General features: G+C 39.6%; 1 protein-coding gene and 1 pseudogene across 4 annotated transcripts in view; both read left to right on the top strand.

Moving 5' to 3' along the window:
- FRYL (FRY like transcription coactivator) overlaps window positions 1-15,785 on the top strand; it is a 303,326-nt gene that overhangs the window by 281,062 nt on the left and 6,479 nt on the right. For all 4 annotated transcript variants that reach the window (XM_047091763.1, XM_047091761.1, XM_047091762.1 and 1 more), the window contains 5 exons: window positions 2,220-2,470; window positions 5,511-5,718; window positions 7,446-7,595; window positions 8,369-8,467; window positions 15,044-15,112. In XM_047091763.1, the coding sequence (XP_046947719.1) occupies window positions 2,220-2,470; window positions 5,511-5,718; window positions 7,446-7,595; window positions 8,369-8,467; window positions 15,044-15,112 (777 nt within the window). The remainder of the gene's footprint in view (window positions 1-2,219; window positions 2,471-5,510; window positions 5,719-7,445; window positions 7,596-8,368; window positions 8,468-15,043; window positions 15,113-15,785) is intronic.
- LOC124521432 (uncharacterized) lies at window positions 9,339-9,453 on the top strand (annotated as a pseudogene).

Genomic DNA, 15,785 nt, shown 5'->3' with positions numbered 1-15,785 from the left:
TATTTTTTTAATGTTTATTTATTTTTGAGAGAGAGAGAGACTGAGCACGAGTGGGGGAAGAGCAGAGAGAAAGGGAGACACAGAATCTGAAGCAGGCTCCAGGCTCTGAGCTGTCAGCACAGAGCCCGGTGTGGGGCTCGAACTCAGAAACTGTGAGATGATGACCTGAACTGAAGTCGGAGGCTTAACTGACTGAGCCATCCAGGCCAAATCTTTTTTAAGAACTTCAGATGCAGACAGAGCGTATTGAATATAAGCTTTTGGAATGATTAAGGAATGATTGTACTATATTATTTAAAAAGTGCTATTCTGTGCAGACTCAGAGTTTGCTGCCTTCTCTGCTTAATAACACCAGGCCAATTTTCCCTTTAATATGTTTTGTGTTTTCCTGCCACATTTCTTTCCTATCTTCTATGTCCTTTTCCCTGAAATGCTGTCTTGGTCAGCTTGGGCCCCTATAACAAAATGTCAGAAGCTGGGCATCTGAAGAAATCTGCTTCTCACTTCCAGAGGCCAGGGAGTCCAAGATCAAGGTGCCAGCTGGTTCATTGTGTGGTGAGGCCTCTCTTCCTGGTAGCTCTTCCTGCTGTGTCCTCACATGGTTAAAAAAAAAAAAAAAAAAAAAAAGAACTAGCTAGATCCCTGGCCTCTTCTTGTAAAGGCACTCATCCCATTCATGAGGCCCCTCCACTACCCAAAGGCCTCATCTCCTAATACCATCACATTGGGGGTTGGTGTTTCAACATATGAATTTTGAGGGGATAAAAACATTCAGTCCATGACACTATTACTAACCCATCTTTGTCAAAGCCCATCATGTGTTGTTTTCTCCAAAGAGACTAGTCTCCATTACCTCAAGCAGATGTGATCTTTCCCTTCTTTGAGTAACAGCAGTCCTTTGTATAGTGCACATAATATTTACCTTACACTTAATATATGCTATATTACTGTTATTCGCATATTAGCCTAACCCCGTTAGATTGTAAATTAATTGTAGATAACTATTAATTTATCCCAGAGCACCCAGCCCAGAATCTGGTCAAAATCCTTCATTTGTTTTATGTTACAGATGAATTTTACAGATGTATAGACTGAGGCCCATACTAGTCTAAGGTCAGGGGCTCTTTCACTTGCTTTTCATATTTTGGAGGAAAAATTCTACTTTGACCCATGAAGAAGAGTGACTCTGCTGCACAACTAAGTAGTAACTTAGGACCAAGCACGGCAAGGAACTGATCTTTATTCCTACGACGGAGACCATCAGTGCTTATTTTCGCACGGATTAAACTAACATCTGTGCACCTTAAAATTTGTGTCCATACACCCTCATGGTACACATACGCTTTGGAAGTATCTTTCTTTTTCGGGAGTGGTGGTTCATTTATTTAGCCAGTGTGTGTTGGGCTTCCAGTGGGTGCAGGGCATGTGGCAACATTGTTTCAGTCATGTTGCAGGGAGTAGGAAGGGAAAACAACTGGTGCCTAACATAGGAGTGTATCATCATTTGCCTAGAGTTAGGCGAGTGCAGGCATTCTTTTTGGTGAATGAGCTTGTAATTCATTCAACTTGCAAAGTACGGCAGTCTAAAATTTCCCAGGGTTTGCTGAATTCTAACTCTGTGATGAAGTGTCGTCCTATTACCTGAAAGTAACTCTTCCATCACAAATACTCAGCTCGTTTAGAAACCAGTAAGGGTGCACTTGTTTCAGTTCAGCATCCTCCTGACTGATCAGTACCTGTTCCTGCTTCATGGACAGCCCCACGGGACCAGTGGGTAAACCATTCTGAATTATCTCCCTGCTCCCCCTCACCTTCTGTCCAGAATTCACTGGGTGAAAGAAATTACATTTCAAATAAGTGAGAATGTATAGTAACCATATGTAGAATGAGAATCTGTATGAGAAGTTATTTTACCAAAGAATATATTTCTAAGTAAACACCTAAATCCTATTACGAGAAAAGTGATCTCCTTGATGTTTCTATGTGGCAATAGGTGATATTTAATTTCAACATTTTTTTAAGCCTGGGACTATTTTTTTTTAAACTGTTTTATGTGATCTGAGCCCAGAAACTCCAAAAATTAACCTGTGCAAACAGAATACTACTTCATAAAAAAAAAAAAAAGTGTATATTGATGGCAATAGTCATTTATTCTGTGTTGATAAAAGCTTTTTAAAAATGTTTTTAAACTTGATTTAAAAATGCGATTGTTTTTACAGGATACAGGTTCAGTGTTAAAGGAGGAACAAGTTCTGACAAGCTTTGAAGATGAAGGGTCATATATAATTCAAGAACAGCAGGATTCTCTCGTGTGTCGAGGGATTCTCAACTTGGAAGACACAGACATGCCAGAGCCCCTGGCTCCTGAGAGCTACCCTGAGTCCATCTGTGAAGAAGATGTCACCTTGGCTTTGAAAGAACTAGACGAAAGATGTGAAGAAGAAGAAGCAGATTTCTCTGGACTGTCTAGGTGAGAATACGGTAACTCGGTCACTAGAATGAGGCGGTATTTGCTCTCTCAGCCCCTCCCTAACAGAACCCTCTACTTCAGCTCACATACCTTCATTTCTGTGGTTAGCCTATAATCCTGCTGCCTTCCTTTTAAAATGACTGCGATGGGTTTATTTTTTGTTATTGACCTTCAGTTCACCGAAAGAAAAACAAGTAGGTAATTCTTAAAGAGCACAGAGAGCAACACTGCATTTAAAAGCGTACCCAACACCTATTTTGGCAAAATGGCTAATGGTCGGTTGTTAAGTTAATATTGGGCCCTGGCCAGAGCCAAGTATCAATATCATAGGATGGATTTCTGTAACGCTGTACAAAATCTGAAGTATATGCAAAACATTGTTTTACATTTTCCTTATCAGCGGTCAGAGTTGTAAAGTCGGATTTACATAATGAGCAGAAGTGACAACTTCTTAGTACCATCAGATGTTAGAGTATTCCTTTTACATGTTCATGTTCCATGTATTCAAAATACATTATCACAAAGTCTCAAGATTTCCAAAGGGCATTTTCTTCACTCATGGACTCACAAAATGGAATAATCAATTATTACATATAGTTCTTAAAAGAAATCTTGGTGGCTGTTATGAAACCTGTAAACCAAATAGTTCTATAATGATTAGAATTATGATATAATCTCTGTTTTTTTATTTTTTTATTTTTTATTTTTTTTAAATATGAAATTTATTGTCAAATTGGTTTCCATACAACACCCAGTGCTCATCCCAACAGGTGCCCTCCTCAATGCCCATCACCCACCCTCCCCTCCCTCCCACCCCCCATCAACCCTCAGTTTGTTCTCAGTTTTTAACAGTCTCTTATGCTTTGGCTCTCTCCCACTCTAACCTCTTTTTTTTTTTTTTTTCCTTCCCCTCCCCCATGGGTTTCTGTTAAGTTTCTCAGGATCCACATAAGAGTGAAACCATATGGTATCTGTCTCTCTCTGTATGGCTTATTTCACTTAGCATCACACTCTCCAGTTCCATCCACGTTGCTACAAAAGGCCATATTTCATTTTTTCTCATTGCCACGTAGTATTCCATTGTGTATATAAACCACAATTTCTTTATCCATTCATCAGTTGATGGACATTTAGGCTCTTTCCATAATTTGGCTATTGTTGAGAGTGCTGCTATGAACATTGGGGTACAAGTGCCCCTATGCATCAGTACTCCTGTATCCCTTGGGTAAATTCCTAGCAGTGCTATTGCTGGGTCATAGGGTAGATCTATTTTTAATTTTTATTATTTAAATTTTATAAATATTTGTTGCTTAAAATATTGTTCTTTATAAAGGTATCTAGTTTAATACCCTATCAGTGCATCTATTTCCCCATTCAATTATTTCAAGCTCCTTGATAATTATTTTTATACAAAAATTAATATTTAGTAATCACCAAATATTTCAGAGTTTCCCTCTTACAATAAAAAGCATTCATTTGTATTTCAAGTGTTAATAGAGGTTTTGTTTTTTTCTTAAGTAAGGCTCCACGCCCCATGTGGGGCTTGAACTCCTCACCCCAGCATCAAGAGTTGTATGCTCCTCTGCCTGAGCCAGTCAGGCGCCCCCTCAAGTGATAATAGGGTTTCAGCATCTACCACACAGAAGGAGACGTTCACTCCCAGTACATCAAGAATGTTTTCCCATATTTGAAAGTGTACATTCGGATATTAACAATGTTGGTGACACGGCTTGTTCGCATTACCGATTTGGATGGCAGTAGCTATGCGGTCACTCGTTCATTCGTCATACACAAGTTCGTCGATGCCAGATACTCAACTATTGGGCTTCCTAAAAGGTTGAAGCCAAAATCAACCCTGTATTGGCCCTGTATTGAAGCTGAAACAGATATAGAGGGATGATTACTTAAGCTCACAAGACACATTTTGTTAAAGTCAATCACCACAGCGACCTTGTAAAAATACACTGTTTTGAGGTATAGCTTAAGTTGCCACTTCAAATGCCTGCTTTATTTTGATCTTTGGCCCATCTTTACCCAGATGCCTCTCTTCCACATGAATTGCTCTGCAATTTCTGCAGAGCCTTCAGAGCTCATTGCAATGTGAAACATGCAATTCTGAGACCCTGAGTGACACTCTACTGAGTGTCTGACTCAAATATCTCTTCACAGTCCATATAAAGGACCTAAGCGAGCCTTTGACCAACCAAATAGCCAAAACCCCTTTACATGTTATCACCATCAGTTTGGACCTGTTCAATCAAAAAGCCTCCAAAATTGACCATTTAAAATGAAAGTATTCTGAGGCTCCTGGGTGGCTCAGTTGGTTAAACATCTGGCTTCAGCTCAGGTCATGATGTCATAGTCCATGAGCTCGAGCCCCATGTCGGGTTCTGTGCTGACGGCTCAGAGACTGGAACCAGCTTCAGATTCTCTGTCTCCCTCTCTCTCTGCCTTTCCCCCACTTGTCCTCTCTCTCTCTCTCTCTCTCAAAAATAAATAAACATTAAAAATAATAAAAAATAAAATGAAAGCATTCTTTTTTATTTGAGAGAGAGAGAGAGAAAGAGAGCGCATGTGCATGGGGGAGGGGCGGAGAAGGAGGGAGAGAGAGAGAATCCCAAGCAGGCTCCACACTCACAATGAGTGTGAGCCCCATTGCAGGGCCCAAACCCCCGTGAACCGCGAGATCATGACCTGAGCCACGATCAAGAGTCAGATGCTTAACTGAGCCACCGAGGCGCCCATAATATGAAAGCATTCTCATCTGAATTATTCACAGAAGCTACTGAAATTAATCCATTCCCCTGGCATATTCTAGGACTTGGTTTGCTTTGAGGTCGTTACATGAAATTAAGTTTCTAATTCCAGAGATGCCACGTAGAAAGAACACAGAGATCTGCTTATTTGGACTCTCTTAGGAAGTTTAGGCGGTTGTACGTTTCCTAAGTCAATGCATGCGTTTGAATACACACGGTCTGTGTTGGATGCCTTCAACTATTTTCAGATGGTGTCGTGATTACTGTGATATTTGTATTAACAGTCAAGATGAAAAAGAGCAAGATGGCTTTCCAGAAGTCCAGACCTCCCCTCTGCCATCACCATTTCTTTCTGCCATAATAGCTGCCTTTCAGCCGGTTGCATATGACGACGACGAAGAAGCCTGGCACCGCCACGTCAGCCAGATGTTGTCTGACACCGACGGGTCCTGTGCAGTGTTTACTTTTCACGTGTTTTCCAGGCTGTTTCAGGTCCGTGAGGCTCACGGTTTTCTGAATTTATATCAACAGTTACTTGATAAGGTTTTGGTGTTTTGATCTAAAGTCTGTATCTCACCTTCTGTTTTCTATTTTTATGTTATTTTATTTGTTTTAGCGTCTCAGGTTTTCATATGCCCACTGATTTTCTTCAAAAAAAAAAAAAGTTCTCCCCAAAGATGGTGATATTATTTAAATTTATATTGTGACACTGTAGTAACTGCTGGTAATTTACGCAGTGACGAGTACAGATCCCTCCCTTCAGGCAACTAAAGCACAACTTGGAAGCGGCATCTGATAAATTCTCTGCAGGAGGGGGGACACCAGAAACATAGTCCCTGCCTTCCAAGAGCTTACAGTCAATATCACACAAGTTTATACTTAAGTACTAAATTAATTAACAATTTTGTGTCTCGGCACACCTTAAAAATTTTAGCTAAGGTTGCTTCCAACTGTGAAAATAATGACATGAGCTAACATTGCAGTGCGTGATAGGCATTGTGCTAGGTCCCTTACATCATTTACTTCTTGTAACAGACCTGTGAAATGTACATGTATTTGGAGCATTCTGTAGCTGGGGAAACTAAGGCACCAAGAAATGCCATTTAAGTCCTCATCCGCTGAACTGTGTACCGCTCTTCTTCTTGACCTAAGCAAATGCTGCCCATCTGGGAAGACCTAGCTAAGGACGTTATTCTCGCTGCAGCTTTCCCACCTATGGCAACTGCCAGCCTCTCCCTCCCGGAAGTTCTTTACGCTCATTGGCTGGAGCATTTGTTTTATTCTGGACTTTTGCCCTGCTCCTTGGTTTCCTATTTAGTAGTTTTTTCTTTCCAATGATATTGTTTCCTGATGCCTGAGACTGTAGCTGATGCTTTTATTGTGATTAAATCATAATGACACCCAACAGTGCAACACATGCCCATGTAGGCACATGTTATCCTATAACTATGCCATTGACAATATAGTCTCATTCACTGAGTGCTCATTGTGGGTAAGGCACGATTGGATTATTTTATGTTAATGAGTATTCTTGAGTTTTGAGAAGATATTACCCCTAATGCATATGTATGACTTTAATTAAATCCGATGGCAGCTCAGAGCCCAGGACAGTAAACCACATTTACTGAAAGTTTCTTTCAGGTAGAGCATTAGAAGAGCTACTTCTCCAGACATGTAAGGACTTTATTCCCCGTGATGTGCAGCATGTATTCCTTCTGTCTCTCCCAATGAAAGAAATCTCAGGAATGGGGAGATGAATGGCATGTATCATTAGTTTCTTTTTCTAAGTAGTGCTGTTTTGTAAATCTTTGATCATTTTGTGAAATTAACGTTTCCAAAGAAAAGCCTAAAAACATGGATTTACAGATCAGTTATTAGAATGCTGTATATCACTACGACAGTGATTTTATTTATTTATTTAAGTTTATTTATTTTGAGAGACAGAGAGAGAGAGGGAGAAAGCATGAGCCGAGGAGGGACAGAGAGAGACAGAGAATCCCAAGCAGGCTCCACACTGTCAGCACAGAGCCCGACACAGGGCTCAGACTCCCGAACCACGAGACCAAGAGGCAGACACTTAACCAACTGAGCCACCCAGGCGCCCCACTACAATAATGATTTTAAGAGAAAAGTTTGCCCTGATTACAAATGATGCTGGTTAAAGATGAAAAGGGCCTTCTTATGAAATACTAAATATTTTTTTACGCTTTTTCCCATAGACAATTCAGAGAAAGTTTGGAGACATAACTAATGAGGCAGTCAGCTTTCTTGGTGAGAGTCTGCAACGCATTGGTACCAAATTTAAAAGTTCACTGGAAGTGATGATGATGTGTTCAGAATGCCCAACAGTCTTTGTGGATGCTGAAACAGTAAGTATTTTTTTAAGTTTGCTTATTTATTTTGAGAGAGAGTGCACATGTGTGAGCAGGGGGAGGGGCAGAGAGAGAATCTCAAGCAGCCTCCGTGCTGTCAGCACAGAGCTCAATGGAGGGCTCGATCCCACAAACCGTGAGATACCTGAGCCAAAATCAAGAATGAGGTGTACAGGTTTATATTTTCAATTTGACTATAAATATCCAGCAAAATATAATTCCGGTGTATTATATGCAGTGACTTGTGACTCTGATTCTGACCCCTCCCTCTCATCACTCTTCAGAGTCATAGATGGGAAGCTAGAAAGTCATGCTCTAGAGATAGGTACTTTCCCTCTGATTCTTGAATAACCGTGGTAGGAGAGGGCTAGACCTACTCCCATGAAGAAACCAGGGCCCCTTGGTCTTCCCATTTTGTTTTAAAACACACTCAGAGATTGTGTATTAAGATATTCAGAGAATTAAGGTTTAACAAGCTTCAAAAGTTTACCTTTAAAGGTATATACCGGTCTGACATGCCATTTCTCACCTAAAGCAGTTTTTGAAAGCATTTGAAGGTATGGTCATCCTTGGTGGCACCCCAGAAATCCCCCTGTATTCCTACTCTTTCAGTGAAAGGTCAGCCCTCGGTATGGGACAGAGCGAAGTAAGGGACACTGGCACGAAGTCGGGCCAAAAACCAGCCATCAGAAATTCCATGATCCAAAAGTTGTCGGTCTCATGACTGTGATCAGAAATGATAACCTGGACCAATGTTTCTGATTTGACAGCTGACGTCATGCGGTTTGCTGCAAACACTCAAGTTCAGTGTTTTGGAGTTGCAAGAGCATCTGGATACCTACAATGCCAAAAGAGAAGCAGCTGAGCAGGTCAGTCTCTTCACCACGTGAAAACGAGTTTGCTTTTGACCCCGGAAACGTGCACTTGGCAGCTGAGTAGCCCAGATAGAAGAGGTCCTCTCGGCACTTGCCTCAGGGTTCTACTGAGAATTATGGGGCCTCTGGAACTCTGTGTTCAGTGGGTTCCTATCTGTAGCTCTTAGAAACCAGCCCTCTAAGAACCTGAGAACACGGTGGAAAACTGCAGCGTTTTAAAAAGCTCAATGTGGAGACCACATAGCTGCTGTCAACATTGCAAGTGGGGAAAGAAAAGCTGTACTTCTCGGAGAATGCATTATGGTATCGTGATCTAAGAAATCTGTAACCAGTGACAAAGCTGGGACCTTTTTTCCAGCGCTGTGGACGTGGGCAAGCAAAGGGAAGAATAAGCATGTAGTCGATTCTAGATACTACTTGCAGGGAAGTGTTTCTTCAGCTCCAATCTGGCCCTGCAGAATAGCAGTAGTTCTGTTCCCTCAGAGTAAATGTTTTCAATTAGCAGGGGCAGAAAACCTTTAAAAGTTTTTTTCACACAAACTGTATACAGTAGGCATTTTTTTCCTAGAATAGATGGATCTTCCATTAATTAGTATTTTTTTTTTAATTTTTTTTTTCAAAGTTTTTATTTATTTTTGGGACAGAGAGAGACAGAGCATGAACGGGGGAGGGGCAGAGAGAGAGGGAGACACAGAATCGGAAACAGGCTCCAGGCTCCGAGCCATCAGCCCAGAGCCTGACACGGGGCTCGAACTCACGGACCCCGAGATCGTAACCCGGACCGCGAGATCGTGACCTGGCTGACGTCGGAGGCTTAACCGACTGCGCCACCCAGGCGCCCCAGTAGTATTAAACATTACATGTAGCGCTCGCTTCAGCAGCACGTATACTGAATTGGAACCATCCGGAGAAGATTCGCAGGATTGGCATGGCCCCTGTGCCAGGAGGACATACAAATTCATGAAGCGTTCCATCGTTTTTGGAATATTACTCAGTCATAAAAACAGGATGAAATCTTGCCACCTGCAGTGACGTGAGCTAGAGAGTATTATGCTAAGTGAAATAAGTCAGTCAGAGAAAGACAAGTACTGTATGATTTCCTTCGTCTGTGGAATTTAAGAAACCAAACAAATGAACAGGGGTCAAAACAGGCAAACCAAGAAAAGATTCTAATGGCAGAGAACACGCTGGTGGTTGCTGGAAGGGAGGTGGGTGGGGGATGGGCTAAATGGGTGATGGTATTGAGAGCCCTTCCTGTGATGAGCACCAGTTGCTGTATAGAAGTGATGAATCACCAAATTCTAGATCTGAAACTAATTTAAAAAAAATTTTTTGATTAAAAAAAGTATCCCATGTAAAGGCCTAGGAAAAGTATAAAACCTGTCTCTTATTCCCTTAGTATATGAGGTAAGAATATAAGGCACAGATACTGGATATGAATAATTAGCAACAAAAGGAAAGTGTCAGTTTATAGCTATAGATAAAGTATTGGCAATGACAGAGACTCTGCAGAATTGTGCAGATCTAACAGACCAGATGCCATATACTGTGACTTCCAAAGAGAGGTCACTTTGGGCTATTAAGGAAAACTTCATGGAATAGAGATCTGACCTTAGGCCTTGACGAGATGGTAATTTTAGATTGGGGGATTCTTTCAGGGCAAGAACATGCTATAGGAAAATACTTCTATTAAGAGCTTTCTCCCCTTATAAGGGAGGAAGGAATCTTACATTTGGACTGAAAGAATTGCAGATTGGTAAAGAGGAAAGAGTTTTCAACATCAGGGCAGTATCGGGCAAGATCTGGTCATCTTACAAATATAGTAGTCCGCCCCTTATCCACAGGGGATACATTCTAAGACGCCCACTGAATGCCTGGAACCATAGATAGTACTGGAACCCTATGTATACTGTGTTTTCTCCTGTACGTGATGAAATTTAATTTATAAAGTAGGCACAGTAAAAGATTATAAAATAGAACGATTATAATTATATATTATATATATTATGTATTATATTTATATAAATTTATATATTTGTATAAATATATATAATATATAATTATTAAATTAAATATATTTATATTAATATAATTTATATATTTATATAGTTTATATAATATATACTTATATAATGTATAATCAATATATATTATAATTAAATATATAATTATATATAATAATTATAAAATAGAACGATTATAACAATAGACTGTAATAGAAGCTGTGTGCATGTGGTCTCTTTTTCTCTCAAAATATCTTCTTGTACCATACTCACCCTCACTGTTGTGATGTGAAATGATAAAATGCCTTCCTGATGAGACGGAGAGATGAAAGACGCAGGCATTATGACGTAGCGTTAGGCTACTGTTGACCTTCTGACAACAGTTCAGAGGAGGATAGTCTGCTTCTGGACTGCCCTTGACTTTGGATAACTGAAGCCACAGAGAAGGGCAGGGTACTGTAACACTGCCATGTGTGTTCTTGTACCTGTCTTTTGTGTACTTAGGTCCACTGTCTGTTGAGTATCTAGGAGTAGAATTGCTGGGTCATGGGGCATACACACGTTCAACTTTAGCAACTTCTACCCATCCAGCTTTCTACAAGATGGTGTTTCAGTTTGTAATCCATGAAGAAGTGTGTACAAGAGTTACTGTTGCTTCCTATCTTTTCCACCACTTGTTACTTCCAACTTTTAAATTTTTGGTCATTCCGTCTAAATCATTTTGTGTCTTCAGAAACCTTTTCTGAAGATTTCTAAGTCATTTGTGTCTTCCGAAACCTTTGCCTTCCCTAGACGCTGCAGAAAATCATGCCTTTCTGCATCCGTGCCCCTTTACAACATGGCTTTGCTGTTCCTTCCATCAAGAGATGAGGTCTGTTTCCCCACTTCTGAAGTCTGAGATGTCCTTCTCTTTTTCTGACCAAATTCAGCAATGAAGCTGTGCAGTTTCTGAGACTAGCATTCAGGCCTCTTGCAGCTTCTGCATTTGCCATCATGTACATTTGGATAAACTCTGGAAAACTAATTTGACCCTTGGCCTCCTGGAGGATGAGAGGCCATGTGGAAGAGAATGGAAGCATCCCAGCTGACAGCTAGCAGGCCGGGTATTTAAGTGAGGCCAGCTTAGAACTTCCAGGCCTTGTCAAGCCATCAGATGACTGTGGACTGGTGAGGGACCTGAGGCAAGACCAGAAGGAACTCCCAGCCAACACAGATGTGTCTTGTTGTTTTAAGCCATTAAGCTTTAGAGAGGTTGGCAATATAGCGACATTTACCATCTACAGTAGGAAAACACCAAACGCCTACAAGTGAATCTAGTCAAAGATATGCTATATTTCCACCCAGAAGACTTCAAATGTTCCCGAAAGAAATTAAAGGCCACCTCAATAAATGAAAGACTATACCATGTTCATGAATCAGAAGACTCAAATGGGTAAAGATGTCATTTTCCCTCCAAATCTGTAGATTTAATGCAACCCCCATTCAAAATCTCAAACTGTCTACCGATGGAAATTGACAGGCTAACTCTACAATTTATATGAACGTACAAACAGATAATTATAAGGCAAACCACCTTCTTGAACACAGATCTGCAAACTATAGCCCATAGGTCATAACTAGCCCACTGTTTTTATAAGTTTTCGGGGGACATAGGCATCGTATTTGTTTCCGTATTGTCTATGGCTATTTTTGCACTGCAACATAGTTAAAATAGTTGCAACAGAGAATAAATGATTTGCAGCACCTAAAATCTTTGCTCTCTGGCCTGCACAGAAATAGTCTTAAAAACCTTGTCCATGAAGAACAACAACAACAAAGCCTAAATAGAGTTAAACTTCCAGCCAGTAAGACTTATTAAAAATTTCAAAAGAGTGTATCATTGGCATAAGAATAAACAAATATGCCAATGGAATATAGAGAATCCGATAACAGATATATATATATATATATAATATTACATATTATAATTATATATTAATATATAATTTACAGCATAGGTGCTATTGCATTGTAGCGGGCAAAGAATCTTCTTTTCAATGAATTTGCTGAATCAGGTATTTGTATACGGGAGAAACGTGATGCCTTCAGAGAAACCATCTCACCATTTCTTGTCCCGTCTATTCTTTGTTACCTTTTTTTTCTTGTCATCCTTCTTGTCTTCTATCAACCAAGTATTTTTTGTTGCTCAGTTTTTCCCCCCTCTAAAAGTTTTTACTATTATAATATTTATATATATTATAAATATATATATTATAAATTGTATATATATTGTACATATATATGTATATATGTACAATATATATTGTACAATATATATATTATATATTATATATATTATATATAATAATATATATTGTATATATATAATATATATATTATATATATATTAACACATTCTTCCCATTATTCCTGGAGTCTCCTGAGGGTCACCGGTGAAAGTCAAGGGTATTCATCAGGACCATCTTGGCAGGAAATGAACAGTCCTTTTCAACGCCAGGAGACCAGAAATCTGCTTACGTCTTTAGCCTCCCAGACGGCTTGGTGGTTTGCTAGCCTCTCCTCCTGCTGCATGGGCTAAACGTGGTACCAAGGGAAGCTGCACACAGACCGTCAGCTCTCTTCTCTGCTGTCCCCTTTCCTCCAGCATCCTGGACCTTGATACCTCCCTACCTTTGTTAACCCTCTTTGCCCAGCTCGGTGACACTGTGGGCCAGACACCCTGGGGCACCACTTTCTGTTCAGCCTCTCTGCCTTAGGAACAAGCAAAGCTTTGAATAAGCAAGTCCTCTGGATTAAACACAGGCATTTTTGCAGGCTCCCTTTCCGTGCTTTGTCTAACGCCCTCACCCCTGGTGGATGGTATTCTGCTTCTGTAGTTGTCCATGGAGGATTGACCTTATACAATCTACTCCATCATGCCCAGGAGCAGAACCTCTGCAGTTCAATTTTAACCTTCATTTGAGCCCTGAGTAAAGAAACAGTTACGACCGGAAGACTGATTGGATGTAAACTGGAGGACATTTTATACACAAACTCCTGTGTCTTGTCTACATTGGCTGGAAACATGTGGGTCTCTATTGTTCAGGCCAGTGTGCAGCCTCAAAACTATCGGCTTGGGGCTTGTCTTTTAACAGAGTTAAAAAAAAAAAATCATAGCTTGTTGAATAAGACTCCTAAAATGCTGTACCATTAGGCATAGAATAGAAAAATGTATGTCTAGTAAGAATAAGCCAGTAAACATTCAATTGAAACGATTTTTTTCTAATTTATTAGGATACTTGGACAAATTGGATTGGGTTAGCGAGGATGATTAGGTGTATAAACATTTTAATATTTTGTACGAAGACTAATGTACACATTCTACAAGAGACTGCAGCTGAATTTTGCTGATAGAAAGAAATCTGCTGGGTACCTTTTGACAGTGGATGCCAGCAGCTGTATCTCACTAGGAAAGCTTCACATGTTTTCTTCAGAGATGCTGTGAAGCAAAAAGCCTAAGGGCCTTTGCAGTCTGAGGGACCGGGATAAAAGCAACATAAGGTCACAGAGTTGTTTTGAAATCACTGAGATGTCTAATTTTCATTCTTTGCATGTAGAATGTTAAGCTACAGTTGAATGTTTTAAATGCCTAGTACTGAGATATTTTCAAAGAGAATACTTAATGTAGCTAGTAGTTTTTCTCAAAGTCCTAGTGATTTCTTATATATATTAGTTTTATGCTCAATCTGTCACACACATAAAGAACAAGGAAGTGAAAATAACGGGTATTGACAATATCAAACTGTCAAAACCTAGTAGCTTAACTTGAAGGCTCTTAGCTTTCACTTGAGCTTAGATATTCCATGACTCCAACATTTTTTCCCACTAAACTACAATGCTATTATTTTATTTTTATTTGACGAAAGAAAAGATCCCTTAAGTAAATACCCAACTTTAGGAAATAGCCCCTGGATAAGGAAAAACCACATTTGGCTTCTGTAGTCAATATTCTTGGGAGATAACATGTTTGTCATTCATTACGGTCCAAAAGGAAGGAAAAGGAAAAGGAAAAACAAGATTGAAAACGGGTTTCGGTTTCTGTTTCACTAATTAAAACTGACACTAGTCTTCTGAGAATTACACTTCTGATAAGCAAACAGACCTGGTTAATTCTGAGTTGGCTTTATTAAATTGTGCTTCCAAAGGCGAAGCACATCTTTCATTTCCCCATCTTCCATTAGACAAAGGTCAGGTATAGGTTGTGAAGATTTCCAATAAAATCTGCAAAATGAAGAATACTCTGTACTGAAATGGAGCACCAGAGGTCCCTAGAAGAGCAGACTGTTTATTGTGTTTCTGTGAATAAAACATCACAGTGTGTGCATCTAGTGCACAGCCTGCTTCCAGTTTGTTGCATATAAATAATTAGGCTCAGTGGAGGTTGAAGGCTATGTCTATAACCAATCCCAGAATTTCAAGTTAACTTTTAAAGTTATTTTATATGCACAGGCTGTTGTATTACCAGTGTCATCATGCCTTGTACAGTACATTGTGCCTTGTTAAAATTTGCGGTTACTTATTTCTTTAGTGGTTAGACAACTGTAAGAGGACATTTGGTGCCAAAGAAGACGTGTATAGGATAAACACAGATGCACAGGTAAGACTCTTCTTCTCGGTTTTGCTATATTTCTATGTCGGGTGAAATAATGCGTATGTTCGAAGGTCCCTATTTGATAATCCTAGAAATAAAATTGATAACACTCTTCATTTTTGTTATCAGAACGATCTTTGTCAAAGGTAGGTTTCACCGAAATATTGGCTTAGTAATGAAAAATTCACTTTAATAAAAATGAACGACCAGCTTGTGACTGAAGCTTAATAACATTCAGCAGATAAGCTTGATGGGTATCTGGACAGTCCAAGTTAGATTGTACTTACATCTGCCTCTTGAAAAAAATGTTTCTTTTGAATCAGTATTCTGCAGATCAATTGTCTGGTCAGCAAAGCAAACCTAAGGAGTCATGTTGTATACATTTCTATTAGCCTTTCTAAAGGTGAAATTCTGATTGGGTAAATTATAACTTTTTTTTACAGTGTAAAATTCAGTGAAAATAAAAGTAACATTTTCTTAGAGGAAAGTGCATATATGTAACAGTACATTAAATGAGGATAAATTAAGCCTACAAATTATTCTAAGTGGGGAATATGCATTGCATTCATCAATTTAATTTAACAACCTCAAAAATAAGTTAATGACCTCTGCATTGATGTCAGAGCTCCAGTCTTTTTCAACACTGGTTATGCTGTTAGAGATTTCTAGTCACTGTAAA

The sequence above is a fragment of the Lynx rufus genome, unplaced genomic scaffold (assembly GCF_022079265.1).
Source record: "Lynx rufus isolate CCGP_SWC_20201006 ecotype Redwood Valley unplaced genomic scaffold, mLynRuf1.p SCAF_3, whole genome shotgun sequence".
Lineage (NCBI taxonomy): Eukaryota > Metazoa > Chordata > Mammalia > Carnivora > Felidae > Lynx > Lynx rufus.
Note: the sequence above shows the minus strand (reverse complement) of the source record. Positions and strands in the feature narration are given on the sequence as shown.